The sequence below is a fragment of the Falco peregrinus genome, chromosome 1, assembly GCF_023634155.1.
Source record: "Falco peregrinus isolate bFalPer1 chromosome 1, bFalPer1.pri, whole genome shotgun sequence".
NCBI classification, from domain to species: Eukaryota; Metazoa; Chordata; class Aves; order Falconiformes; family Falconidae; genus Falco; species Falco peregrinus.
Window position 1 is genome coordinate 88249492 of NC_073721.1, and position 17164 is coordinate 88266655.

The 17164-nt window shown below is 37.9% G+C and overlaps 1 protein-coding gene across 2 annotated transcripts in view; it reads right to left on the reverse strand.

Annotated features, from left to right (window-relative positions):
- The window catches only part of TRIP11 (thyroid hormone receptor interactor 11), a 34438-nt gene extending 17601 nt beyond the window's left edge, over positions 1–16837 (reverse strand). The window contains exons 1-10 of one of the 2 annotated variants that reach the window (XM_055808103.1): positions 15792–16837; positions 13199–13275; positions 11978–12088; positions 10576–10851; positions 9677–9745; positions 8780–8957; positions 7475–7840; positions 6742–6782; positions 5573–5773; positions 1461–4490 (exon numbers count right to left, since the gene is read on the reverse strand). In XM_055808103.1, coding sequence (XP_055664078.1) covers positions 1461–4490; positions 5573–5773; positions 6742–6782; positions 7475–7840; positions 8780–8957; positions 9677–9745; positions 10576–10851; positions 11978–12088; positions 13199–13275; positions 15792–15930 — 4488 coding nt within the window. In that variant the 5' untranslated portion in view covers positions 15931–16837. The remainder of the gene's footprint in view (positions 1–1460; positions 4491–5572; positions 5774–6741; positions 6783–7474; positions 7841–8779; positions 8958–9676; positions 9746–10575; positions 10852–11977; positions 12089–13198; positions 13276–15791) is intronic. The other variant, XM_055808179.1, reaches the window with a different exon arrangement.
- Positions 16838–17164: the final 327 nt, after the last annotated feature.

Consider the following 17164-nt stretch of genomic DNA (forward strand, 5'->3'; position numbering starts at 1 on the left):
TTTCAAAGTTGAGACATCCAAATGATAAATTTAAGATGACACATATTGTTAAATGTAATTAATATTTTGCTTTTCCAAATAAATTACATTGCAGATTTAGTTGGTAGTTTGAAAACACTTCAAAGACACATGAGGTGGTGAAACACTGGCACAGGCTGCCCAGAGCAGCTGTGGATGCCCCATCCCTGGAAGTGCTCAAGGCCAGGCTGGATGGGGCTTTGAGCAACCTGGTCTAGTGGAAGGTGTCCCTGCCCACAGCAGGTGGTTGGAACTAGATGATTTTTAAAGGTTCCTTTTAATGCCAAACCACTCTATAATTCTATGATTTTTTTATTGTACTTATAGCAGAGGAAAAAAAATTAATGCCAAGTTACTTAGGAATGGTTTGCATAAATACTCGTCTCTAATAATGGGCAATGCTCGTAACCTTCAGAAAATGAAAAGGGATGCTAAAGGCAACAGGGAGAACAACAGTGTGCACGGTGCAGGGACACCTGTAAGAGAAGGTTGAACAATGGCAACCAGAACGACCAAGACAAAGAGAACAGGGACCTCGACAGTACAGAGGGAAAATAAGAAAGTTATCTGTTTGGAAAAGACTACCCAGTAGGATGTATTCACCTTCAGAGCCCAGAAAGCAAAGCAAAAATATCTATATTCTGCTGTCAAGTGTTTGTCAAAACTGCAGGAAGACTTTTGCAATGTACTTAACACCTATTTCTCAAAGACAAGTGGCAATTCACACATTATTTCCTTTACTCCAGCAGTAGCAATTCATACAACACGCTGTTGACTTATCAATGACTCCATTTAATTCTTTGCTCTTAAAAAACTCTTCTTCAAATTACACACATGATAATTAATAAGCCACTGCAATTTTTCTCTGAACATACGTTTGAAAAAGGGATATTTTTCCATATGTCAAATTGAAGAGCAGAAACCTTTTATTTAACTTGTCCAATCTTTCGCTCTTTTTTTTTTTTTTTTCTCCAGTGGAGTTTCTCCAGCCGTAAAAGCAAGATACATTAACTCATTCATCTCATAGGGATGTTATGAAGCCATCATATCTGAATGGCAAACATCAGAGGAAAGCACATTGGTAAATTAGTCCTGCTGGCCCACTCTGCAGAAAAGTTTGAGCACCATACAGTAAAAATAATATAGGGTACTTAACAAATAACAAGGCCAAAGCAAAATATTAAGTAGCTGTACAGTACATGAGCAATCTCCAAATAAATGAAAAATGTATTTTATGGCTGTGCAATTAACAAATAACATTGTAAACCACTCACCTGCTGACTTTTAATTTCTTAACTTTGCAGGGGGAGGGCTGTTGTGGTAGTGTAATGCAGTAAGGTGTCAAACAGATTTCAGGCAAACACTTGATGACTACATAAGCATAAAAATGCATTACCATGTGACTAATTTTGAAAGATATTAATAAATATGAATGCACATACCTGTTCTTTTTCTTTCAACAGCTTTTCAAAAGCAAGAGCTTTTTCCTTCATTGAGTGTGACTCAAACTCTTTCTCTTTTAGCATCATTGAAAACTGCATATTAGTTTCCTGAAGTGCTCGGAATTCTGTTTCTTTTTCCCTACACTTTGCAACTATTTTTTCATTTTCTTCTTTCAGTTTTCGAATATCCATTTCTAAAATTAGATTTCTTTCTTTAAGATTAGTCACAGCTTGCTTCAAAAGCTCATTTTCATTTTCTTTGTTACTAAGATTTTCACTCACAGAAAGTAACTGATCACTTTTAGATTTAATTAATATGTCTTTTTCTCTAAGTGATTTCTGCAAGACATCATGTTTTTCTTTGATCTGCCTCATCTCTGACTCAGTCCCTTCTTGACTCTTTCGTTCAATCTCTGATGCTGTAGCCACAGAATCTGATAATCGTTGATTGTTTTCCTGAAGAGTCCTAATAGTTGAATCTTTTTCTTGCAACTTACTTTTCAATCGTTCCAACTCATTTTGAAGGAGTTTAGACTCATCACTGAGTACTTCAGGAGCACTGTACTGAATGCCTGAAAGCTGTGAAACGGTGGAAGCTGCTGCCACAGATGGTGTTACCAAGTCAAGTTTGCTCAGGAGAAGATCTTTGGTGTTATAAAGCTGTCCTATGCTGTGTTGAACTTGTGCTAATTCCTGACTAAAACTTTTCAGCTTTTTCTCATTCTGTTCATAACTCTGAATCAAGCCATTATAATCTACCTGCAACTTTGAATTACTATCACTTTCAATTGAAATTTGTGCTTGAAGCTTCTGTAACTCTTCTTGGAGGTGAGCTGACTCATGCTGCATGTTCTGAACTGTGGTTATTACCTGTTGCTTCCACTCTTCCATTTTCTTCACTTGCTGTTTTAGTTTATCGCGTTCTTGTAGAAGTTCCTCAAACTGGTTACTGTTAACACCTCCTGACCCATTATCAGTACCTATACTGGATGTCTGCAAGACAGTCAGTAAGGTTTGGCATTTTTGACTTAGAGCATCTATTTCAATATCTTTTTCTCTAATAATACGGGATAAATTCTGAATAGTTTCTCTAGACATTTCTTGACTGCTATTTTCAGATCTATTAGACAACTTTTGAATTTCTCCTTGCAACCTTACCAAAGCTGCTTCTTTAGCAGCAACTATATCCATGATATTATGATACTCTGTTTTTAACTGACTGTTTTCTCTTGTCTTTTCACTTAGTACTGCTAGTACTTGTTCTCTTTCCATAACATAAGCTTGCAGCTGCTGTTGAAGACAAAGAACATCCTGTCTATATGGAGCTGAGGAAACTCGAGCATTCAGAGCTTGTATTTCTAAATCCTTCTCTTGAATGATCCGAGTAAGCTTGCCAACCTCATCCTTGGACAACTGATCAATTTGCTGACTTAAAGAAACATTCTTTTCATTTAGAAGCTTAATCTCCATTTCCCTTTCTTTGATACCTTTTACTAGTCTTTCAATTTCAGCTTTAGATAAGTCATGTTTTTCATTTCCATTTTCTCCATTAAGAGTCTGAACTTTGGTTTCCTGAAAAAGATCAGAGGAATAAGTCTGAATAATCTGTCTCTCTTTGTGCAACTGAGTTTTAATTTGTTCAATTGTTTTCTGCAAGTTCTTAATTTCCTCATCTTTCTCTAAAGAAAGTCTTTCATGTGTGACATTCATTTGTTCACACTGAAATCTAGACTCATCTATTTCCTTTCTTTGTTCCTGCAAAGACTGCTGAAGTTGCACTGTTGTTTGATTCTGATCTTCTATTGTTTTTTTGTGAACTTCTATTTCTTCTTCAAGACTATTCTTTATCACTTTTAACTGTGTTACCTCACTTTCAAGTTCAATAATAATATCTAGAGTTTTAGGCTCAACCACAGGTGTAGATCTACTTTGCTGATCCTTAAGGCGTTCAATTTCTTCTTTCAAATGATTATTTTCTTCCTTCATGATTGCAAGGCTTCTGTCTTTTTCCTCCAAGTTGTGTTTTAAGACATCCTGCTTTTTTGAAACTTTCATATATTCCTCAAGTTCCTGCTTCACCTGTAAGGCTTGATTTTTAAATTTTTCAATGAATACCTCTTTTTCTTTTATGAGTTCTGTCAACTGCTTTTGTCCTCCTAAGGTAGTAGTCAACATCTCTTTTGTTTCTTGATGGTCAGTTTCCATCTGCTCAATGCTCCTTTTAAGTTCAGCGATCTTAAAGTCCTTCTCTTGATTGAGTTTAACTAGGCGCTCATGTTCAAGCTGCAATGCAGTTGTATCCATACTACGTGCATTTGATAATTCCTCAATAGTTTGTTTATACTTATGTGCTTGTTCCAAAAGCCTCTTCTCTGTCTGGTTTAATTCATTCTCTAACTGTCTTTTTTCCATTTTCAAAGCCTCCACAACAGTATCTTTTTCCAAGTAAACTTTGTTTTTCTCAGAAATGGCATCACTTAACTCCTGTTTTAGTTCTTCAACAGCTGCTATCAGCTTTCCATTTTCTGTTCTAAGATCAGACAGAGATTTCTCTAAGTCTTCATTTAGTTGTTTATTTTCTGAAATGTCATTCTGTAGTTTTGCAATTTCTACTTCTCTTTCCTTCAGAATCAGATCTTGACAAGCATAGTTAGATTCCTTATTATGTTTTTCTGTTAACTTGCTCAAGGATACAGAAAGTTCTTCTTCTCTTTCTTTTAGTCTCTGTTGCAATTCTTCGATTTCTTTTTCATTATGCAAATTACACTCCTGGGCTTTCTTTAATTGTTCCTCAAAATCTTTAATATTATCTTGAAGCTGCTGCTTGTTTAGATGCAAATCATTAAGTTCACATGAACACTGGCTTAGTTTTTCTTTCTGACTATTTAACTCCTTAATAGTTTCCATCTTCTCTATTTCTAATTCTGATACTTTCTTCCTTTCAAATTCTAAGTCAAATTTCAGCTGTTTGACGACACTATCATTTTCCGTGTGTTGTTTCGAGAGCTGCTCTTTCAGTGTAATCATATGCTGAAATGAACACAAAAAAGTATTCATTAGGAGAGGAGAACCAGCTGAACTATGTGTTTCATTCATTTGTATCCTCTGAACAACAAAAAACAGAAGTAAGCGAGAGGAAAAAAAAAAGTTTCCTAGTTGCCAACGTAAGCTGGCAGGTAGCATCAGTCAATGCTAAATTAATGAAAACTGAGTATCAATAAGGGACAGATTACATTTCACAAAAAACAAGAATACCATCTCCCATCAAAAGAACCCTAACTATCTAAATAAAGGAACAAAGAGAGAACTATCTAAGAAAAAGAATTGTCAGAATTTGTCAGGGCAGCGGGAATGGGTATGCAGCAAACATCCACTACTTAGAAACAGGAAGGGACTATATTTAAAATAACAAATAACGGAAGAGAACACATATCTGTATATTCTATTTTCAATTTCTTGTTTGACCTTATTTTTAATTGCACTTCCTGGGATTAATTTCATAGGAAAACAATTTAAATGTTCAATTGCATAAAGTAAATCAACAATGAAGACATACGGGTTGCAACTATATGTTGACATGTCAAACACAACAGTGACAAGAAGGTATCATTCCATTTTGATTGTATGTAATCAGCGACCTTTTTTACTCCACAAATGCTTATAGAATAAAGAACTTCTATATATATACTTCTAATAAAGTAACTTAATTATTCAGCACAATTAAAAATAACGAAAGGAAAAGAAAAAAATCATTCATGCTATGCATAGTCAGAGGTCACACTATTAGCAGGATAAAAACCATCAAAAGTCTTGCAAGGAAAAATCAAGTAGTATTTAACTGGACTTCAGTTATAATAACATTCATTATGCATAGCTCACATGCCATATTATTTCTTTGTCCACCACAAGTGGGTTCCTTGCACTTCAGAATTTTGCATTGAGACAGTAGATATGGAAAAACACTGGTTCCAACATCCTTTTTAAGGCTCAGAGGATAACTTGTACTTCCCTGCTATCTACGTTCAAAGGTCAACTTAAAAGAGAAAACACACATGCACAAAAATGTAAACATTTGTTTTAGCAGTTCAAAAATTAGTTGCAATATTTATTACCTGAGTAGCTTCTTGATTCTGCTTGTCTAGTTCTTCCAGCTCCACTATCAGTGTTTCTCTTTCAGCAATGCTTTCATTTAATTCACTTTCTTTCCTTTCCAAATCTTGTCTTAACTGACTTAATTCTGAATTCTGATCCTCAGTATACGCAGAAAGAACATTCTTATGTTGTGCACTTGTCAGTTCCTTTTCAAGTCCCTCCTTAAGTTAAAAAAATAATTGTAAGTATTAGATTTTATCTTGCTGAAATTTATAAACTTTTTAGATTTGAAATGGTTTCTTTCCCCCCCTGAACAATTAAAAGCAAAGCATGCATTTTTATTTCAGAATCTCTAAGCTTACATAAATATTATCCTAGTTAGAAATTCTTCATTGTAAATAATTTGTCTCTACCATTGATGCATACACATTTATTTTCTCATCATAAAGTTTAGGAGCGCAATTTACAAATTTTTACACAAAAAGCCATGACCTGACAAGCTTATATCCACCTCTGATGTATGGATCCCCAGCTGAGATAAACAATTATGCCTCCAAGAGACACCCCAAACGTAGCATGCTGCATGGTGAGACAGGAGGTTTCAATCAAGGAGACATGAATAACATCCTTATGAGAAGTCCCATGGGAACTCTTTGAATGCATGTGAAACACAGAAGTTCAGGGATGAAAATCACCACTGGATACAAAGTAAACTCAGCCAAATCTCTCAAGCCTGAGTTGATAAAGGACTAAGTCAATCCTGACAAAAACTAAAGGTGCGTTCCAGAGAAACTATGTTCCACTGCTTAACTTCATCAGTAAGATGGAATGCAGGAAGTGTCAAAACTGAACCATGGAAAGCAGAAGAGGTGAAAAATCCCAAATTTTAGAGAATGTATTATTAGTACTTTAAAAACAAACACTACAGAAGCCTAAGTAACAGTGGGATAGGTGGAACTCCACTAGTTTTCTTTAACAGAGTACGCTTTGGAGTTTTGCAAGTCAAAATCTATTGTTTCTATTAGTTTCACAGGTAATTATTTATTTAATCTACACTTATTTCCTTGATTATAAGGTTATTTATGTAGAAGTCTGAATGCTCCAAAAAACATACTGCCAGAATGTGTATTTTCCATCAGTTACTGTTGTTAAGAACTTTTTTGTTGGTTTAATTTAGAAATTGTGTTACCTGTTTTAAACTTGAAAGTCTTGCTAGTTCATTTTCTGCTTCTACAAAGGCAAACATAAAAATACATAATATTACTACCTTCCAAATAACAACAAAACCAAATAATTCTCCCACCTCATCCCAACAGAACTCTGTTGCTCAGAAGAGAACAGTTTTACAGTATTTTGTGACTATAAGCATCAGTGCCGTAAAAGTTTAAAATGCACCATCCACCACCACCACAAAGTACAGCATTACCTTTATAACTGAGTCCACGCTATGAGGACTTTGGCACCACAGCATATCAGTTATGCAATATTAAAAGACTTTCTACATACAGATACACTTCTTGAACAGGTACATTTCAGTGTTTCTTTGAAAAGGTATTAGCGAAAGACTACCTTTACACAAAATAAGTGTACTTTTAGAATTTAAACAAACAACTTCTGTTGAAGCTTATTCACTTTTAAAGAAAACCTTCTCAATCAGTTGGCAGACATTAATACTTATGTAATCATAAACCCCTACGATAACAATGCTAGTCCTAGTTGTGCTTCCTTTTCTGCTTAGCCTTACTGTAATGGATAACCCTTTTCTAACACAGCAACTTTTAAAAGGTATGTACTTTCATATTCAGTTCCAAATTCTTAAAATAAACTCTGAGCTTTAAAAGTGAAAACCTGTGAGTATATACTAAAAATTTAAACAAATAAATAAAATCTATATAATAAAATAAATAATAAAATCTTCGTACCCAACAGTGCTTGCTGCAGTCTGACAATGTCTTCTGGTAGTGATGTCTTCAATTGGAGTTTCTTCTCCTGTTCTTTCAGGAGAGCATCTCGCTCTGCAACAGAACTCTGAAGCATACTGAAGTCAGATTTAAGATTTTCATATTCTTGCATTATTTGCATTTTTTCTACCTTTGCCAATTCTTGCTCTTTCAAAAGAATTTTGCTTTCTTCTTTGGCAGAAGACAATTTGTGATTTAATCTTCTTATTTCATCCTCTAGGTCCTTTACAATCTGTAACTCTTCTACTTTTCCTCTTTCTAGACTCTGCGCATTTTTTTTCTGTTGACTAATTTTAGAGTCATCCATGGCATCAGCACTCACACCATCTAAAACGCAAAAGATGATTTGCACTATTAACCAAACCCAGCACTGCAGATCTTTTGCTTAAAAGTCTCTTCTTCCACCTCTTCTTCTGACAGAGGAAGACAGTCTAAACCAAAGAGATGATCATCATCAACAGAAAGCTTACTTAAATAGAATTGGCATTTGAAGCAGTGCTAAACATATTACTGGTTTCATAAGCAGCTTTTCAAATTTTTTTAAAGAAATGAATTCCCTATCAGTACTACCTTAGAAACTAAGAGGGTGTGAAAGTATTTCCCTTCTTTCCAAGAAGAAAATTAATCCCTCTTTCCAAAAGGAGTGCATGCACTCTTTAGAAGTCCAAGTTTTAACAGATAATAAAATAGTGGTTTACAGGCAAACCTCACATATTTATGCAAAGAAGCCCCTAAAGGAAGCCTAACTGACATGACCGTTTTTATGGAATATGAAATACCCACAAGACAATGAAAAGCTCCTTGTGAGAACTACTGAGCTTCTCCCACAATCTACAGCCACAGACTAAGTAAAGTGTGATCCTCATGGCAGCTTTTGAGCTTTTGTCAAGTAACCCAACTGGCAAACAGTCCTTCACACCAAAATTATTTTTGTGCTGAGATTTTCTTATCTTCAGCTTTGCATGTCTTGTCCACACCTATATTCCATGCAAGTTAAAAAAACAGAAAGTGTAGAATTTAGAGCACAACATTTTTATGTCTAGAAAATGACCCTCTAGACTGATACACATCAGAAGCTGAAATGCTATTGCTCCAGTGTTCAAGCCAGCCACAGCGAATATGAGATACTAGAACATGCATGTATGTTAAACATGCAAATAAACTAAAGTTGAAATTCAAATTCCTAAACATCATGTATTTGTTATCTATTACACTGTTACATACATATTTGATGCTTTAACCAAAATGGACTGTATATTAACATACTGTTATAAAGACCTTGCTGTAACTGATTCTCAAGTTCTTCAATTCGCTCTTCGTATTCTCTCAGCTCTTCTCGGTGTCGACGACTTAATTCTACTAGCTTTTGCCTGTGTGCATCCTGCAGCACTGAAAGTTCATGTTGATGTTCATCTATTTCTTGACTTAAATTCTGTTTGAGCTCCTAAAAATACCATCAGAGAAACAGAATGGTAAAACACAGTATAGAAGCTTAAGAAAGAAAAAATATAAAAGGAAGAAAAAAGTATTCTCTACTGAAATTAAAGGATTTATTAAAGGATTTCTCAGAGAAGAGGTCAAGCTTCTCAGCTTTTGATGGTTTGGATTTTTAAAAAAAATGTTAAAAGACATTCCTTTAAAAAATATGTTTACACCAGCAGTACGCTCTATACAACAGCAAATATTAAACCAACACAGAGAGACTACAAGTCTTTCATAGGAACTGGATACACCAGGACATATTTCTAGCGACTTCCAAGGACAACATGCAAATCTGTATTTTGCATCTTCAATGAAAAAAGGCAAGATGTTTCTAAGAGGGGAGAAGAAATTATTTTGTGTATCTGAAATTCAGTCTCCTAAGTCATCAACAGTTTCTGAAAGCTATTTGACCTCATAAATATTGTCATTCTTTCAAGCTGACTTACTATATTTGTCAAATCATACAAATACCCCTTCCTCGGTATAACTGTTTTGAAATATTGTACTGCTGACTGAAATGTTGCTGTGGTATTACAAGCCCATATGCATTTTTAATAGAGAAAAATGTAAATGCTAGTGTAGTAAATACTTGAACTACATTCATAAGTCATGTGACCATATAGAAAACCATCAAGAATAAAGTGTTAAGAGAAGAGTAGTTTGTCAAAATTGTCCTCTTACCTTAACAATATTTTGCAGTTTGCATATCTCACTTTGTTCAGCATCATTTGTCCTTTGCACTTTGGAAGACTGAAAAAAGAAAAATCACAAATCCATGTGAAAATTGTGGTAAATATGTGTATTTTTCATGGAAGTGCTTCCTCTATTGATATTCAAAAGTAGAAAAAAACAAAGCTAATGTGAAGCAAAACGTAAATCTATGGTAATTTTGATTTTAAATAAAGACATTTTAATTTTCCATAGATTTTTTTATTATTACTTGCAAATGTGTAAAGATTGGGGGTGGGGGGTGTTAACTGCACCTAGTCAGACAACAGGGTTGCTTAATTTTACTTGAGTATTTCCACTCGGGAAAAGTATACCTCTGAAATCAAGCTATAGCTTGAAAAACGATGACTCACATCAAGAACAGCTTGAAAGATTATACTCTTTCTTGTCTCAGCACACCATGAATTACAACTGACACATCAAGGACTGAGAGCAGAGTAAGCACAAACAGTATGCAAGTATCCAGCTATCACTTGAGCACTATTGCCAATAAATAATCAGTATCACAGCCAGGAAGAAGAAAAGTTTTCTGAAAGGCTGCACAAAAATGAAGGCTGCAGTAGTATTCTAGGCAAATGTTTATGAAATCCTTGTCCTACTTTGACAAGTCATGCATAAAAGTATCACAAAAAAGTATGTGGAAGTTAGTCACTGAATGTGTCCCCAGTCATGTGACAGCAAGAAAATGACTATAAAAGATCATTAGGTTTCAGCTTTTCCATCAAATCATGGTGCCTCTAGAAATTGTACAGCATGAACTTTCAAAAGATCCACTCCAAAAATACAAAATGCAATGAAAACACTAATTTGGAAGGGGGGAGGTGAGGGTAAGATATAGGGGAACCGCTCACCAGTGCAATCTGCTTCCAGTGGTCAACCTCAGATTCAAGCCTAGAAACTTCATTGGACAATCTGTTTATTTCTTGCTGTGACCAGATTATATCTCCAAAATCCATGTCATCTCCTTCAAAACATGACGAAGGCCTGACCGCTGGAACATAGGAAGCTGATGCAGCAGCTGGTGGCAAAACACCAACTCCTGACTGTGCTGACTGAGCAGCCGTTTGTACTTTCTGCAGTTGTTCCTGTAGTGCATTCTGCCTAGCTTTTAGATGGCTGATTTCCACCTGAATATACAAAATAAAATTCATTGTTTCAATGAGAAAATCAAAATACACCCTACCTCACCAAGTGTGAGCCAACCAAACTGCCCCCCTGCACAAATTACTGATCACTTTCACTGAAGAGAGAAGGAAAAAAGCCCAATCACCCTCTTAAGGGAGAGAAGCAGTTTTAGCTGGTGTTTTACAAAGTATCTCACACAAGGACACATATTAAAAGTTTTAACAGTTTTCAGTTAAGTAAAAGTATTTGCAGATTTTTTTCAGCAGCCAACAGCACCTAAGTACTATAGCAAGATTCAGGCTAACAGGTTATTAAAAGAAATTAAATATTTAAAGAGGGTATTCAGATATGAAAATTAAGCAATATATGATGCTCTCACAGTTACTGATATTACATTTGATTTCTTTCAGACTTTACAACTCAACATACTGAAAATTCACATATTTACAATAAACTGAAATTAGCTGCATGCTGCTTTCTCACAAGAACTGTTTTTTATTTAATAAGTAGAATTCGATACATATCAAAATTCTGCTTCCTCTAGTTCCTACATGCATTTACAAATTAAAGCAGAAATAAAAACTCTTTTGTGTTATTCTAAGCATACTGGCAACTTTCTTCTTTTAAAAGGCTATGAAATCTCATGTTACATAACAGGTTATAAAGCTAGTATTTCCATCCAAAGGGACACTTCTCAAATCACGAAAGCTACTTCTGTTCCCTTTAACTGTTAATGTTAAGATAAATAATTATATCCACAGACAATATATAACTGCTTCAAATGAGAATTTGCTGCCATTGTCTTCCTTAAAGATAACTGAATCAGAAATACAAAGCCATTTACGTGTTCTTTCTCACGGTGATTCCAGAAACAACAGAAATTCCAATGTATGCATGACATTCTCGAGGAGTTTTCTCTTGTCTCAATTATCTCCTGGCAACTCTGCTTGTATTACATGACTCAATGAAATATATGTCTTTATCTCCCCAGTGTCTATATTAACAAACCAAGAAACCATAACCATGACCAGTGCTTCCACTGAAAAGCAGAGATACTATAACGACGAGATTAAACAGCTTAATACATAGGTTATTAGACATACTCAAATATCTTACTCTGTATCCTACCTCTTTCTGTTGAAGTTGATTACGGTACTCTACAGATAACTGCTTTATTTGAAGTTCTGATGCTTCATGTTTTTCTTCTAAATCACTACAAAGTTTTTTCAGTCTCTCATTCTAGCAAAAATGAGAGATAAATGTTGGTGAATTCAGAATAGTTCTTACAGAATTAGAAAAGCTTAAGTCTGCTGAACAGTAAAGAAATCAACTAAATTGTACAGATTTCTCATGTTATTTCACTCAAAACAGACAGTAAAAGTAACTTCTAAGTGTGGATCCAAAATCACGTTTACGTCCAAGCTTTCCATTTTTATATGGCATGGACTCTAGCTCACTTTCAGAAAAAGGTTTGTGCTGAGCAGAGGTAAATGCCCATGAAGAAAAAATTCAGGGCTGAATTGCACCATAGCATGATCCACAAGTGGAATTTAAGGACAGCCATAGATGGGAGCCAAAATCCATATGGTCAAATATTCTCTCTCTGGCATCGCCAATAGCAGACAGCAAGAATCTAGGAAAAGGACAAGCAGGAGCAGGAACAGTTACTTCCCCAAAATCCTACCTTAACTTCCCAATGCTCTTGAGGGCTGAAGACATACATGAAAGTTGTTGGTTTAAAGCCATAAATAAAGTCACAAGACCAACTAGTCCTTTGTAAAAGCACTTGTAAAAGTAAATAAAGTCACTTTTCACAAGGGCACATGGGATTTGTAAGCAGTTTTGGAAGAGCATCAGCATCCATAGCTATGCCAAAATGACCATACAGCAGGGCAACACAGAGAACTGCACCAGAGAACATGCACACTCTGTACTCTGAAGCTTGTTGCAAAAAACACCCTGTCCAGCTAAGTGGGCACTCTCAATCTTTGTTTTTATACGAAATGCTATAAACAAACTCTTCAGCAGCTAAAATTTATGAACACTTAAAAGATTTTTGCATTTGCAAGTTTTTCAGATCCAAGTATATTGCTGCAGTCCAAGTGCACATGATCAGTCAGAACAGTTACAGGATGCAGCAGTAACCAAAAGATGGAAACCCACACCACATGCACACTCCAATAAACAAATGTGCCCCCATGTGATAGCAGTTTGTCTCACACACACAAAAGCAGCACCGTATTTTAACACCACTGTCAACTCTTATTTCTAGATTTACCCAAGGACAAGCAAGTACAGTATTTCACCTTTACAAGAAACAAATTACAGTAGAGTTCCAAAATGTCTTACTTCAAACTTTTGTGCTGCATTAATACTTTCTATTTCTCTGAGTCTAGAATTGGACACATGGAGTTCTGTTGCTGCATCTGAAAGAAAGTGAAAATTTTGTTTTTGTTAAACTACTTTTAATCTGTTAAGTAGACATCAGTTAAGACCACAGTTACTAACAAGCATCTTACTTCAGATTGCTTTAAGGTTCATTCCTAGGTAAATATTGAAAGCTGCTTTTATCAGAACGCTGCCAGAATTATTTTTCAGACTGGAAGGTCTTTCTGAACCTAATTTAGTTCTCTCTTATCTAGGCTTTAAGTCAGATCACAAAACCAACTGAAAAGTACAGATTTAAGCTTTAAAATTAAGGAAACTAAAAGATTTCAATTTATTATTTGACGTCACTGAATCTGTTTTTCATTTAGGAGTTTGCCCCTGACATGACAGTTGTATGTTTCTCAGTAATCTCCCATGAAGTTTCAAAACAAGAATTAGTTTGATATAATACACACAACGACTAACTTTCAGAAAAAAAATCCAAACCTGAACCCAACAAAACCCACAAAATAACCCACACAACAAAACACCAACTCTTCCCCCACATAAAAGCACAAACCGCCCATGAGACTCACTGTCAATTTACAAAGGTGATGCAATCTACCATACCAGTTTATCTAATATGAAAAGCACATAATTCTGTCCCTGGATACTCTTTCTTTAATGATCAACCTTCATCAAACAGGCTACATTTACTTCCCCTGTGTCCCACTTCCAAAAGATAGAAATACCCCATTTCATGTTATTAAGAGAAGTCATCCTGAATTGACTATAACAACCTTGACAATTTTTTCAAAATTTGAAATACATATAGTTTTCAAGTAAATACTGCATTTCATAATTTCCCAAGTGCTGTTTAAAACTGATGCAGCTCAAGTGCTGCAGAGGCAACAATGTACCCACGAAAACTGCTAAACTGAAGATGTTAAAGTCAATAATCCACAAACACCATCTTCAGTTCAGATGGCAGTCAAAGCTGCAAATGTAAGAGATAATATTTAAAATTAGGAAACATTAGAAAATTAGAGAATTTAAAAATGGGAATTTAAGGAACTGCTTCAAAAGCATTTCTTTGGCTACAGAGTATATAAAGGTCTTTACAGGAGTACTTTGATGCCACTAGATTTTTACACCCTCAAAGACAGTAACCCATAAAAATGTACTACTATGAAATTTCTAGGAAACAGAAGTTTTTCACAGTATTATCTTGCAGTAAAGTACACCTGGAACTAACTACTGAACATCAGCACATCTCTTGGGCACAAACTGAAGCACAAATCCTTGAACTGGATTCTCAATTTAGCTTTTAAAAAAGGCAAGACAAACACATTAGATGACCACACAGTTTAGCAGCATAAAACAAGTTTCCAGGCTAAACTGATTTTGGAATTTAAAGGAATTCTAAGCAAGTCTTTCAGAAAAGTGAAAAAAAGATAACTTCACGGTCCTCAGAATAAATTTCTCTCTTCCAAGCATTGTTGTACCTGCCTACCAAAAAACCCATCCACGTGAGACCAGTAGTATCAGCTTGCCAACAAGATGCATACAATACTGTCACAATGCTTCATAGATGTGAAGTTGCAAACAATGTAAATTGTTTAATTTCACATTTGAGTATTCAGAAGTCTTAGTTGTTCTTTGTGATTGCTATTCTTAACAATGTTATGAGAATGCACATTTTTTTTCAAGAACTTAGTTTCACGATGGTAAAAATATTAGTGGTAATTGTTTTACTAGAAAATTCAAATGTTTATTGAAAAACTCATAACAAAGGCATTACTAAAAATATGAAATTATAGTCTACAACAAATTTACTCTTACTTTATTCAATGTCTTACTCCGATATCTCAACTTTTTCGTTTCAACTCTCTGTTCTGTATTTAAAACATCCTAGCTTCTAATCTCTATAAAAACAAGGGCCACGTTCTCCTATTTGGCTACAGAACAGTAGAACTAGATGGGTTTCTCTGGGTCCAGCTGAAATGCAAATAACAAAAACATCAGAAACACTGGACCTTTACCTGTGTGACACGTCAGACTTAGATCACTAGTGGCAAAAAAACATCTGCACTCCTCCACCTCCGGGGTTTTAGGAACCCACTCTAAAAGCAGCTGATCAAACGCGGGTTTTGATGCACTAAGCAGAGTGGCAGCACAGCACTGTGTGCGCGCTGTTACCGACAAACAGCACCTCACGCAGTTCAGAAATTTCCGAATAATACACCCGGAACAGGTTCACCTCTGCTATTATAGCCTGGGAATACGTTTGTTTATTCTCCAGACCCTGAGGTCAGGGGGGCGGCGCAGGACGGAAAACAAGGCCGGGAAGGGCCGCAGCCCCCCGGGCGGCACCAGGCCGCGGGCCCCTCCGCTCCCCGCCGGCCGGCCGGCAGGTGCAGGCAGCGCAGCCCCGCCGCTGCCCGCCCCCGAGGAAACCGGCGGCCGGAGCGAGGGCTCCCTGGCTCCCTCACCACACCAGGCCTGCCCTAGCAGGTACGAAGCGAACGGCCAGCCCCGGCAAGCACCCGCCCGTCCCGGCGCCTCAGCCCCTCACCGCCCACTTCCTCGGCGCCCTCGAGCAGGATGTCCTTGGTGAAGCTGGAGATCTGGCCGGTGAGCGAAGACAGGCTGCCCCCCACCTGCCCCAGGGACTGGCCCAGCCCCGAGCCCAGCCCGCCCAACCAGGACGCCATCGCCGCCGCTCAGAGGGCTCCGGGCCTCACACGGCCCCGCAGCTGGCTGCTGGCTCCCGCCGGCGAAGGGGCACGGCCGCCGCCTCCTCCTTCCTGCTCCTCTCCGGGGAGGGTGAAGGCTTCTTCTGCGGGCTCAGCAGGCCGGCCTCGGCGACCCCAGCGCCGCGCGCATCCCTCCGGCACGACCCGGCTCAGCGGCTCCTCCCGCAGGCTCCAGCCTCTGCCACCTCGACGGCCGCCATGACACCGCCCCCCGAAACACCATCGCCCGGCAGCCGCAGCCGGCTAGAGCGCCTCCGCGGCGCCCGTGACGTGGCAGCGGAGGACGCCGCGATACCGGCGAGGCCGCGCGCGGGGTGCCGGGATGTTAATGGCGGCGGCCGGGGCAGGGAAGCCCGGGCAGCGTGGCTTTGAAACGTGCTTTCTGTCAAGAGGAACAAAACCAAAACCCCGGTGCGTGGTTGAATTAGAGCTGCTGTCGCTGGGCCCACCTGGTCATCGGGCACGGCCGGTGTGCCGGAGGCGAACACGGAGCCACCTCGGCCTGTGCCCGGGCGGAGCGGGGCAGCCCTGAGCGCGGGGCCGGCCCACGGTGTCGGTGGCACGGCCGAAGCGCGGTGCCCAGCAGCCTTCGCGACTCCCATACCTGTTCTTACAAAAATAGGCAGGTTCCTGAAACGCCAGGCTCCTTGTGCCTTGGGTGTAGGTCCAGTGGATGCTTGGTTGGATTTCCAGCCACAACCCCAACACTGGCCCGATTCAGAGTTCCTTTTGGTTTCGATCGAATGAGGTATTTGGTATTGTTAGGGACTATAAGGAGTGCTGCACTGTTACAAAAATGCAGTATTAAAACAGTAAGGACAATACTGATACAAGATACTGCCTATATTGGAAATAGAGGGCAGCTGGATCATTGCTAGTAAAATTTAGCAATAACTACCTAAAATAATTTTACAAAAAATAATAGAGAACTACATAAAAACAATAATTAAACCACCACATCACTAGTAAAATGTGATTGTAAACAAAAATAATAAAAAGCTGAGAAGAAAGAGCATTTCACTGGTGAAATCTTAACATCTTTAGGGAGGAGCTGAGAACGCAGCAGGCACAAAACACAGGTTCTGGAGTTACAAGCTGACAAACATTACCATAAGGCTATGGAAAAACCTGCTTGTTGCTTCCCAAACAGTAGCTTGCAGAGCCTTTGCGAAGGGTTCGTAGCTGGCCTGCA